General features: G+C 36.8%; 1 protein-coding gene and 1 pseudogene across 2 annotated transcripts; one reads left to right on the plus strand and one right to left on the minus strand.

Annotated features, from left to right (window-relative positions):
* Window positions 1-64: 64 nt before the first annotated feature.
* On the minus strand, window positions 65-5,427 carry LOC111307396 (beta-galactosidase 5-like). Its single transcript, XM_089758083.1, has 18 exons — window positions 4,957-5,427; window positions 4,771-4,866; window positions 4,540-4,652; window positions 4,295-4,361; window positions 3,958-4,050; window positions 3,610-3,753; window positions 3,376-3,464; window positions 3,175-3,280; window positions 2,985-3,072; window positions 2,625-2,743; window positions 2,355-2,519; window positions 2,072-2,250; window positions 1,715-1,824; window positions 1,493-1,602; window positions 1,180-1,287; window positions 958-1,071; window positions 605-807; window positions 65-471 (listed from the first exon to the last, which is right to left on the minus strand). The coding sequence occupies exons 1-18, from the start codon at window positions 5,125-5,127 to the stop codon at window positions 360-362; spliced, it is 2,187 nt and encodes a 728-aa protein (XP_089614209.1). The 5' UTR covers window positions 5,128-5,427; the 3' UTR covers window positions 65-359.
* A 2,924-nt stretch (window positions 5,428-8,351) lies between these two features.
* Window positions 8,352-11,221, plus strand: LOC111300773 (jacalin-related lectin 3-like; annotated as a pseudogene). The gene is made up of 8 exons (XR_016335843.1): window positions 8,352-8,399; window positions 8,556-8,615; window positions 8,726-8,934; window positions 9,160-9,643; window positions 9,706-9,923; window positions 10,038-10,405; window positions 10,512-10,730; window positions 10,813-11,221. The product of XR_016335843.1 is annotated as a jacalin-related lectin 3-like (transcript).
* Window positions 11,222-12,435: the final 1,214 nt, after the last annotated feature.

The following is a 12,435-nucleotide window of genomic DNA, read 5'->3' on the forward strand; positions in this document are numbered from 1 at the left end:
AAAGCTGATAGCTTAAACAAAGGCTTTCAGCCCTTGCATTTTCACAATTGGACACTCTTAACACTGTTGAACAATATTGTTTCTTGCTTTGCATTTTGACAATGATTCTCGCGCAATATCTCAATAGTTAATAGAAGGCCAAAATATGGGACTTCAAACTCAGGCATCAACCAGCTGGTCTGTCATTCATCACCCATTACTTTACAGAGCATTTATCCCTGCTCTAAAACCTTTATATTTCTGCTACAATTAAACAATAGCGAAATAGCATTTAGACAACGAAACAGAAATATCTTCTTCACCTCTATCTTTGTTAATTTTCTCTTCTCCTCTCCCTTGTGAGGGTGTCGAGGCGAGGTTTATAAAACTGATCTCCTCACAAGTGAAATTTTTGATGCATCTCCGCCAAGTTCTTCAAAGACAACCAACAAATTTTGTCTTGGCTTTAGCCATGATCTTGGAACGTGATACCTAAAAAGTCCAAAATATAAAGAAGACAGATAAAAGTTTAGGGGGATTCAACTATAACCTTATTTTATGCTAATTGCATAAGAGTTTCAAGTCCACTGAAAGCTTCGTAATTTACGGAGTTTGAGAATGATACCATCTTTGGGTTGGCTGGTCACAACCACTCTGGCACTTTGGAGGTCGGAATGTCCCTGAGTAACTACAAGTACCACATTCACCCTTCGCATAAGCCATCCAATATCTTCCTAAGCTCTGTCCATTGATCCATACTTGACCCTTTCCCATACTCCTCATATCCAAAGCCAATGGTTCATCACCTCCTGGGCCATCGAAATATGCCTGCAATATCCAAGCCAGGAATCAACTTCTGACACCATCTAAAGATCCCAAGTTATCCCCTCAACCCTCAAAAAAAAAAAAAAAGGCAAAAAACGAAAATCCCCCTTTCATCCCCTTTTTATTTCCTTGCAACTTCAGCTTTCTACGTACCTTATACCATGTCATAGACTGCCAACTCTGTGTAGCTAGTGAACCTCGGATCCATTCAACAGAAGAGGCCCCATCTGAAGAGACCAAATTCATTGCTTCTCCTTTTAGGCCAACCTAATTTGGGAGTAGTTCTGTGAGCCTAACTAACTTCTTCTGGCATTAATAAAGCATCATAGAAACAGGCAAATCGTAGTTTTTGCAGATGAATGCAAGTTGTCAAACCTGGTATGACCATTTCTGCCATGTCAGGTCTTTCTTTCCTTGGTCAAGGCCTTGCAATAAAACACTTAGAATTCCTGTTTTCCATGTCTCGTAGTGCAATCCAACGTTCTTCAACATCACCATAAATTAGTGTCAGTGATTCAAAAACTTAATTGTATAGTGTTTTGAGTTTAAAGTTTTGGTTGGGAAAAGTTCAGTTCATTTGGTCTGCGCCATCCTACTGGATCCATAGGTAAATGAATAGCCCGATCAAATTGTAAATGTGCCAGCTAAGCTAACATTGCCATCTAGATAAGCATGGTCAACAACTAACCGGTAATCCAACGGCCATGCTGACAAGTGCAATCCTATTTGTTCCAGCACGTAGGTTCACTGGTCCTGCAAATGTGAATCTCCTGTCTTCCCTAGTCCCAAAGGCTGACCCTGTGATTTATGATATGCCTACGTATGACTTACGTAGATACCATAATACAGTGCTCTCGGTACCTAATGTATTCTTAAATTATATTACTCCATGAGTAAATCCAGAACATACCAGAGAACTGTCCATTGATGAAGACATGAAGAGCATGGCCAGCTGAATCTACATTGAGAGTGGGCTTTTGTCCTCCTCGCAGAAATGATTCTGATGGACTAATGTCAACACTGGAATGAAATTAAAACAAGAAATTATTATCATATTGCCTAGACCGTCTTTAGATTAAATATTATTATGGCTACTGCCTTGGCCACTATGCAATATTTCAGTGCAGTATTTGTGTCTGACAACTTCCACTTAATTAAATATGGACTGGCGGTTGATTATGGATTATATCTAATTTCCTCCTCATTCTGTCCGACTCATTCTCAAGATCCCAAGAAACCTCAAGTGTGTCAAAATGTCGTGTCTCACCTGGTTGTGTACCACAGGTAGTCACTAGTGTCTCTGGTAACATTCATCTGCTCCAAGAGTCCAAGAGCGGTGATTCTTGAACTTTCCCCTAGAGAAGAAATGTCTTCATCATAAGTCTCCCACGAGGACATCTTGGAGTTTGTTGGCAACATTTGGATCTGTGAGGTTTTAACTCCAACCTTGATGCACATAGGAAAATTATATAAGTATTTTCATAGGAAAATCAAAAGATTTTAATAAAAATAGCCTTTACTACATTAAAATAGGCCTTTGGATTACTTACTATTGCAGTGTTAAACACCACATTTCTGCAATCAGGAAGGATGCTAATGGACCAAGGGGGCAAATTGTACTGCCTGTTATTAAACATCACCGTAGCGGCAGATTCTGTATGGTAATTAGAGAGAAAAGCTGCACAGCTTCCTTGCATTGAAGAGAATACATGGGCCTGAATGATAATCATTTTAACATCATCAGTGGAAAGTTTTTTCTTAAAGCAAATTATCCTACCACCGACTGGCAATAAGTGTAATCATTGACAGAAAAAGCTTACTTCCTGATAGGTTCCCAAGGAAGTAACAGTAGGATCTGAGGAAACTAAAGCATGTTCACATAGCTTAATAGCCCCATGAAGCTCCTTCAAATGACCGTATTTAGGCTGCCGGATTAAACCTAAACCAGGGGTGAACTTGTCAGTCACAACTAAGAGTTCAAAGAACCCCTATGATATGCTGCTATTTGTACAATTAGAATCTATTAGAAGATAGCAAGGAAGAAAGGAAATATGAAAGGTCTATGTATTAAGCAATTGCCCCTGTCAAATTCTGATAAGGCATGTATAGATTGTGAAAAAATTAAAAGCATTTCACAGTTCATGTTTTTCATCATGATAGAATGAACTCTGTTTTCTCACCATATTCATCAATTGGAGCATCATAGTCATAACTGGTTGTAATAAATGGTCCACCAGTGGTCCGTCCAAAGTTGGTTCCTCCATGGTACTATGAAAAGCAAAAAAAATAACATAAGCTGTAAGCTTAAACTTGCTTCTGGAACCATGAGTCATTTTTCAATTATAAACCAAAATAAACATGGTAACTAACCATATAATAATTAACATATGAGCCACCCTTTTGCATGAAACGAGCAACTGCAAATGCCAAGTCTTGAACTGGGCGCTGGTGAATTGTGCCACCAAATTCTGTAAACCTTCTCATTATTGAGTGAACAAATATCAGATAGACAAATAAGCATGTTACTTCACATTCCAAACATTCCAATGGATTGGCAAATAAAGAACTCACCAGCCACTCCAAGCCTCAGTCCACAATGTAGGCTTGTTAGGTTTGTTGGGAGCAAATGCATCACAGTAAAATCCATTACATGCATTTATCTGCATTCAAGATGTTAAGGGAAACAGAATCAGGGTCTTTCAAGACCACATGAAATTCAATAAAGAGGAAAAATGGTAGAATTAGAAAGTAAATCATTGGACAACAAGGCAAAATCAGGGAAGGGGAGAGAGTGAGACAGCTTACTACAGGATCTGGGGCATCATCTTCCTTGCACATTACCCATGGGACTCCTGTATCCAATCCAACAGCCATTTCTGCAGCCCAATTAATGTATGCTTGACCAGCTCCTCCAAGTGCCTTACTCTCAGGGCCATATTCATTCTCAATCTGCACAAATGAAACAGTATAAAAGAATTAACATATATAGTAATTCAGACTAAAGCATCCATTGTTATTGGCATCTTAGGCTTTCTTAGCCATCCTTCCAGCTCTTCCCTTTTTGAAAACCAAACCTTGATTCTCAGCTAATTTGAGCAAATCAAAATTCCTAAAACTAAAAATCATAAATGCCAAATATGGAAAATCTCATACCTGAGAGAGGATGATTGGACCACCTTGTGATGCAAAAAGTTTTTCATCCTTCATCATTTGGACAATTTTCTGGGTAAATCCTTGCATTTTCATCTGTAGGAAAATTTCCAAAAGAAAAAAAATTAGATTTTTCCTTAAAAGCCTATTGGCTTTATGATTTCTCCTTTTTTTTTTTACTTCCTTTTCGTCTTCAAATTAAAAAAGCCTTCTTTCTCCTTTCTTTTGGATTTTTCCATTTTGGTAAAGAAATTCATAGAACAGACAGAATTGATAGAAAAAAAAAAAAAAACAACTAAAAGGTCTACAAATTGAAAGGAGAAATATTAAAAAAAAACACCTTGAAGGGCTCATTATCTGTTCTGAAGCTGATACCAGGAACATACTTTAGCCAAACAGGAAGTCCTCTGTAGCAGAAACAGAATGTTAAGCCACTCATATCCATCATTCGATCCAGGAAGCAAGAAATAAAAATTAAATTAAATTAAACCACATCTTTTATCAAGCATTTTCTCTTAAACATGCTAAGAATGTTCAAAATTTTCTTTTGACCGAAATGGCAAAGAGAATAAAAATAATAAGTACCCAAAATTCCACTCTGCACAAACATAAGGTCCAATGCGAAGATGAACGTATAGTCCCATTGTCTGCACTGTCTTAATGAACCGTACCAGGTCGTATCTCCCCTCGAAATTATACTATATCATTCCAAAAATAGAGAAAAATATTTGATTATCAAGGAAATGAAATGTTGAAGAAGTTAAACCGAAAAAACACAGAATTCAAAGACGACCCAGTTGAGATCTAAGATAGTACATTGCCAGGAGAAGATTCATGACCATTCCAAAAGACATAGGTGTCTATGACATCCAAGCCTCCATCTTTAGCCTTCTTTATAAGATCCTCCCACATCTACATCCAAAAAAAAAAAAAACCCAATACTCAGTCTTTTTTATTTTATTTTTTCAGGGGAGCAAGAGGAAAAGTGTGGAAGATGATCACCTCAGGGGTGCTTCTGGGATAATGAATGGAGCCGGAGATAAGGATTCTCCTTTGTCCATTGATGAGAATAGCTTTGTTATCATAGGAAATGCTGCACTGGACCAGCTTAGAACTCACTAAAAGGGCTGTGAAGAACAAACTCAACAGCTTGGAAACTGAGCTAGTTTCCATTTCCCTTCAATAACAGTTGACTTGAAGGGAAATTTTGAAAAAACAAAAAAAGAACTTGAGTTGGTGAAGTGACTGAGAAGTTGGTAAGACACTGATCTGTTACTCTGGAACCAGCATTGTTCTTTTTAGAATCTGCTTCACATGAGTTCATATAACTCTCTGCGGTTTGCTGTTCTCTTATGTACTTGGCATATGCTTGTTACTTCCACTTTAAAAAGTCATGGAAGAGTCCTATTCATTTTCAGCCATTAAAATATTGCACAAGCCATTAACTCAGTTGCATGCTAACAGCCCTAGAGTATGTTATAATTATTTCTCTATCCTCATGAGGTTTGAATTTAGAATTTGAAGTAGACAGCATTTACTACATTAATATTCACAAGATAGCAATTTTGTTGTCTGATTGTAGTGAAGAATCATGAGAATTCACCGTTTTGAGGTTTACCAATAGTAGCAAATAAAGACGAAAACCTTTTTGATAGGCTGGAGTTACTATCATTGATGGTGATGAATGAAACTTGAATTTTAAGTGAAGTATATGTAAAAATTATTACATAGAGACAAATTAATTAATGATAATAACTAAAGGAAAAAAAAATTCATAGTTTTGTTCTCCCCGCAAAGAAGAATCTTGACCAATTAAACACAGTTGGCTTAGTTAGAACATAAGAGCAATGTGGATTGGATGACCATGGCCACCTTCCCCGCCCACGTTTTAAAAAACTCTGAGATTGTACTGCTGTCATCTACAATATTTCAAGGGAAAGGAAGAAAAAGGTATGGCCAAGGAGCAAAACCCTAAGACAAGACAGCGGGTCCTTGTGTTGCATGTGTTCAAACTCCATATTATATGAACAAATATCTGATGCTTTCTTAAATTCTCATTAAGGTTTAGTAGTATTTTCGTGTATGGTTACGAATTAAAGTAACAGCCAGGCAAAGAACAATTATGTAACGCCCAACTCATCATGCATCTACCTCCACATCCAAAAGGTGATTTCCTTTTCTTTTCTTCCTGTATAATTTCCACCCTTAGGCCTTACTATAATTTGGTTTATTATGAATCTAATTACCACTTTCATCAATGTTTTAAATCCAACAGTTTTTTTAGTCTTGATTGTGATTGATGGGTGCTTAACCATGATCTTCATTGTTATTATCACCATTAAAAACGTTGCCAAGAAACGATAGGCGGAAGATATAGGGAAGTTGACGACGTTGATCAAAGTGATGTGATGGACGATGATGATGGTGTGGGTCTTTTTGCCAATTTTATGCACTCCTTTCTATTAGCGTATGTAATGTATTAAGCAACGGGGCACCGTTCCTGCACCGTTTGTTTCTCTCTATTTTCAAGGTGTTCCGCTAGATCTCCGTTCCGTTTACGTCGGTGCAAGCAACATTATTCAAGAAAATATTTAAATTTCTCCTTTTTTTAAAATTTGTTTTGAAATGTTTGTTCACTTAGACAATGGCAAATCTTACAGCCTTTCAAGTATGATTACAGCTTACCGGGATCCCTGGATCACGTAGTGAAGTAAGTTTAGGCCCTGCTTTCACTCGGCTCTTCAGACTTGATCACCATGATCATCTTCATGCCCTTCCAGAAGGGCTTTACGAGCTTCGGCCAATAAAGTGTCTCCATCAGTTCTTTATTAGTCTCCAATACAGTTGATGACATATATAACACCATGGAAACAAATTACTCAACTCATGAATGGTTGGTCTTTTTGGCAGTTTAGCCTTAATTTAGTCGATTCTCTACATTTTAATTACCTACAAAGCTAAAGTCACGTGATATGTTTTTTAATATTTGTTTAAAATTATAAAGAATCGACCCTTTATTCATTAAAATAAAAATGTAATATTCTTTATCAACACAAATCATATGATAAATTAAAATAAAATATTTGGGTGAAATAATAATTTACTTTTAAACATGTAAAAAAGATTATTAATGTGATTTTTAAGTATGAATTTTGAAAAACACATGATAGTTTCGTATCTTAATTCTGAATTAAATAATATTTGGGCCTCAAGACCATTGCAATTTGTTAAAATGGCTCTAATTAATGCATACGTAGGCCGAAAATTTGGCTTGACTGGGCAGTTAATTAATTTTTAGGACATTATAGGAAAATGTTTTGGGCTTTATTGGGCTGTCATGGACCATCAATTTGGCCCAAAATTGTCATATATTAGATAAACTGGGCCTCATAAGCAGAAATTCGTGAGACTGAAAAATTTACAAAGTGAGCCAAGATTCAGTCGGACTCTGCAATTATAACTTAAACATTTTGGACCGAAAATTTAGTCCAAATGGGCAATTAGAGCTCATCCAATATATATGTTGGGTACTAGAGATCGGAAGAAAGTGAGGTCATCATGCCCGTATCACAGTTGCGTTCTTGCTGGCTTCATTATCAATCAAAACGCTGATAAGAAAGCTGAGAAAATATTACTACACTAAATCTAACGAAATTACAATAAAGACGACGACCATCTATTTTCTACCTTTCTTCTTCTCTAGAGATAAGAAAGTTTGCCCCTCGACAGCCATGACAGCAGCTATTTGAGTTCCACGTTGGCAATGCAACCTGGCAGAAGATGCTGCAGGTGCTTATGTAACTTTATCAACAACTACCAACACACAAAAATAGTAAGCTGATTTGCCTCATTTCTAAAGTCAGCTTTTAGAAGGTTTTAAATTGTTATTGAATAATATGAAGAGCAAGCTTATCATCCACAAACTAGCTACACGTGTAGAAAAAAGTACAAAATGTTATCTTTGCTTTAAATCGCCATAAGAATGTGAAAGTTGAAAGCTCCTAAGGATAAGTTTATATGATACTATCTTTTGAAATGGAGGGAAAAAAAAAAGCAACAAAAAATGACCCATGAATTGAATGCAATTGCTTGATCATACGCAGCAGAAATCCGCTGCTGAACCATTAACAAGCAACAGCGAACGTGCCTAGATGAGGCAATTTGGTACATGAAAATTATATCTCTCGAATAACATCAAAAGAATTGCGTTGTGAAGATTCTGCTAACGCTCTAGACACTGGAGATGAGAAGTTAAAAAAAAGTTGAATCGTTTTGATAGTTGACAGGGATACCCTTTACCGAGGGAATTTATGATTTTTTACGTACAATTTCCTGAAATTTCACAATGAAAGACACAGAAAATTATGATAATGAAAAATCTTGACCGAAACAAAATGATGGAACATTCTGTGCAAAAAGATAAGAGCTCTCCTCATCAAGACATTGTTTTTTGGTCGATCTGATTCCTTCCTTTGAATTGTTTCCCTTCAAAGTGGAAAACAGAATAAGCTTCTTCTGCAGAATTTGAAAACTATATTTGTTTCACAATATTAAACTCAGAAACACCACTTTTGTGCTCATAAATTCAAATCATCTGCCAGTTACTTTATATCGTCCTAAACTACCTTCTTCCGCCTGTTCTCTTCACCTCAATTTGCCAGGTGTTGGCTCTTTGCTTGAGAAATGGTAACCATTAATTTGGTTGCAATTACTACTTGTTTTTTCATTTTATTTTTTACTAGTAGTTAATTCTCCTGAATGATGTTGCCAGAGTCTTGCGGACGATAAGAAAGCAGTACAAGTTGGGCCATGGGGAGGCCAAGGCTGGTCTTGTTGGGATGATGGAGTATACTCCACCGTAAGGCGATTGGTGATAGCTCATGGAGCCGGAATTGACTCTATCTAGATTGAATATGATAATAAAGGGAACTCTATTTGGTCAAGGAAGCATGGGGAGATGGAGGCTCTAAGACAGATAAGGTTAGTTTCATACGTATGTAGTTCTCAACATAACACCATTTAAAAACTGATATTCTGGAATCATAGGCTGATTGGAGAATCTTAAAATGCATAGAATTCATCAATTCTGTTTTGAACTTACAGTATTAAGTGGTAGATCTTCTTCTAGATTGCTATGTGTAATTGTATATAGTTGACAGCAAAGTTCACTTACTGATATTCATTGTGTGATTTAAATTGTTTTAGATCAAACTTGATTACGCAGATGAGTTTCTTACTTCGGTCCATGGATACTATGGGAGCCTAAATGAAGGGGGACCGAATCTTGTTCGATCGGTTACTTTCCCTAGCAACAGGAGAGCACATGGAACCTATGGTTTTGAACAAGGAACTAGTTTCTCAACTACCAGGGGCAAAATTGTTGGATTTCATTGCAGGTGTGGTTGGCATTTGGATACAATTGGAGTTTATTCAAAGCCTATCTTAAAACTGCAACCCTCAAAGACTATTATTCATGCCCAAACTTTCGTTGTTAATGGGGCTGAAAAAGGTGGCTATTCAGTGATCCAGGGAAGTGTTGGAGAAAGCTACGATATAGTTCTAGCTGTAAGACAGAGGGATGCATTTTGGAATCCCCTGCCAAGGGATCTCAAAAAGGCAAACTTCTAGCAGCTCTGACGATTCAAGTGATGTAGAAACCAAAAGCAAGATAAGAATTAAATCTACTCATGTTTTCCCTTTATATGCGCGACATGATTTATTGTTTGTCGTATGTTTAAGGTTTAAATTCAGACTCCTGAGAAGGTGCCTTCAAAAGTACCAGGAGTGATAACTTATGGACCCTGGGGTGGCAATGGTGGAGCCAAGTCCGATGATGGAACATATACCGGTATAAGGCCGATTAATTTATCACGCAATGTTGGAATTGTGTCAATAAAGGTTTGCTATGATCTTGACGGACAAGCAGTATGAGTAAGCAAACATGGAGGGACTGGAGGATTCAAAACTGACGGGTAATGAGCCTCGCTTCTCATATAAAATTCAAATAAAATATTGCTGGTTTTTCGGCTATTCGAGACGCAACTTAGCTCATTGTTTTTTATGGGCATTCTGTTACATTATCTGCTGATAATCTTTGATTATCCATCAGAAATTTTGACAAACATCACAGGAACCTTCGGGCCTTTATGTAAATGGGGCCTAATGTAATTAAGTCACATTCTACACCAACAAAGGAAAGCATGGGCCATATGGATATGAACAAGGACCCTCCTTCACCAACAAAATGGATGAAGGCAAGATTGTTGGATTCCATGGCAGAGAGGGTTTGTTCCTGGATGCTGTTGGTGTACACGTAATTGAAGGGAAAGTACCACCTCCAAAGCCATCTTTTTCTGAGGCAATCATACAAAGTGAAAGGACTATAACTGAGATAGATAATTCTCCATGGTCTAACAAACTAGTACTAGCAAGGAGAGGAGCAGTTGAAGAGGTAATTCATGTCTTATTATATCCCTGAAAGACTGTTGAAAAAACCTTTATGGATTTCCTTGTCTCGAAAATGAAATGTGTAAATGTGTTTGGATTAATTTTCTCAGATTGCTTCTGGTGAGGTTAAAGAACCAGCACCATGCGGACCTGGTCCTTGGGGAGGGGAAGGAGGGAGACCATAGGACGATGGGGTATATTCGGGGATTAAGCAAATATTTATCACTAAATCTGAAGCTATTTGCTCAATTCAGATCGAGTATGATCGAAATGGACAATCTGTTTGGTCTGTAAAACACGGCGGTCATGGAGGAACCACCACACATCGGGTACTTAATAAACATCTTAATAACCAAACTCGAACTTAATTTGGGCTATTTTTTTAATGATCATAATCTTTATTTTTTTCAGGTAAAGTTGGATTACCCGCACGAGGTACTCATTTGCATAAATGGCTATTATGGCCCCACAAAGTAATGACGAGAAGTCCAGAGAGTTATAAGGTCATGAACATTTTACAGCAGCAGAGGCAAGTATGGTCCGTTTGGGGAGGAGATAGGCACTTATTTCACTTCAACCACAACAGAGGGGAAGGTGGTGGGATTCCATGGGAGGAGCAGCTCTTACTTGGATCCTATTGGAGTTCATATGCAGCACTGGCTAGGAAATCAAAGAACCACAAGGACATCTCTCTTCAAAATTTTCAGTTGAATATTGGTGTTCTTTTGGTATAATAATTAAGATAAAATTAGTGGCAAACAATCATTAATTATTGCTATTTTGCTTCGTATTGACTCCAATAATAGCTTGCCCTATCCAATTCCAGGCGCATTTTGGTCCTGTTTACTTTGCTTAAGGTATTATTATTGTAATATCTATTCTGAGTTGATCAGATTAATGACACAAGTGCTAAATGTTTGTGTAACACTTAATCCTACATTGAGAAATTATACAAATTTATTAATATATAGAAAGATTTGAATTTATATTTATGAATATATTTTTGTGAAAAAAAAATCATAATATCTCGTAAATTGAATGTAGATCTTATCAATTAGTATCAAAGCAATCTATCAAAACTATTACCAGTAGTAATCTGATCTACCGTATGCACAGACAGATACCAAGGAAAAGAAAATAAATTAATGCCATGTAACAGTAAGCAGTAAGGGCACCCAGGGAAGGGATGGGAAGTATTAATTTCTGGTACAAAACAGCTATGGGCCTGTTGGGCTACAGATCTAACTGGAGCGGCACCAATTATGACTTCTTCAAGCATGCCTTAAGGAGGCCTTATGAAATCATGGGTTTCATTAAAAGCCTGCTAGTTAATGAGGGTTTGAGAGGAGCGATGAGACTGCTTCACATGTATGATGTACCTTAAAAAGATACTCCCTCTTTTTTCCCAGAAACAGTTTATTGTTTAATCATATCATTGGCAAACGGCAATCCAAAGTAGCAAACATACAAGATAGTATTTGTAAGTCCAAGCAAGATCCAGATATGCTCATTGATGAGACTGCATGCTTTTGAGTTTGCTTTTTCTGGTGCAATAGCCAATTACTTGTACAACCATCTTGTCCTCTATGCTATTGGCAATATAACCTTTTTCTAAAATAATTCATGTAATTCCACAAAATTTTGCTCCAGGGTTCCCTACGATTTTATTGCTTTTTATATGTTTAGGCATTTAAGTGCAAGTGTGTAAATATATAACTATTAACGTTTCATAATTATATGTTGGAAAAGAATCATATGAGTATCTGAAATAACCTTCTCTATTTATATATATTTTAAGTTTTAATGCTACCCTTTCACAAGAAAAAAAGAAGAATAATATTCAGACTTTAAGCGTACCCTAATTAGAAGTTAGTAAGTATTTATATGTACATATAGATTTAGAGGCAAAGACGTATAAAATTGCTATTGCCCAAGAAAAACACAGAAACAGACAGGCCAACTTCCGCAATCTTTACTATGTTACATCACCATATTAATTACATAACTTGCTAGTCTTTAATCATCATACTTAAG

The sequence above is a fragment of the Durio zibethinus genome, chromosome 3 (genome assembly GCF_047325235.1).
Source record: "Durio zibethinus cultivar Kanyao isolate XHJ-2024 chromosome 3, ASM4732523v1, whole genome shotgun sequence".
Classification (NCBI taxonomy): Eukaryota; Viridiplantae; Streptophyta; class Magnoliopsida; order Malvales; family Malvaceae; genus Durio; species Durio zibethinus.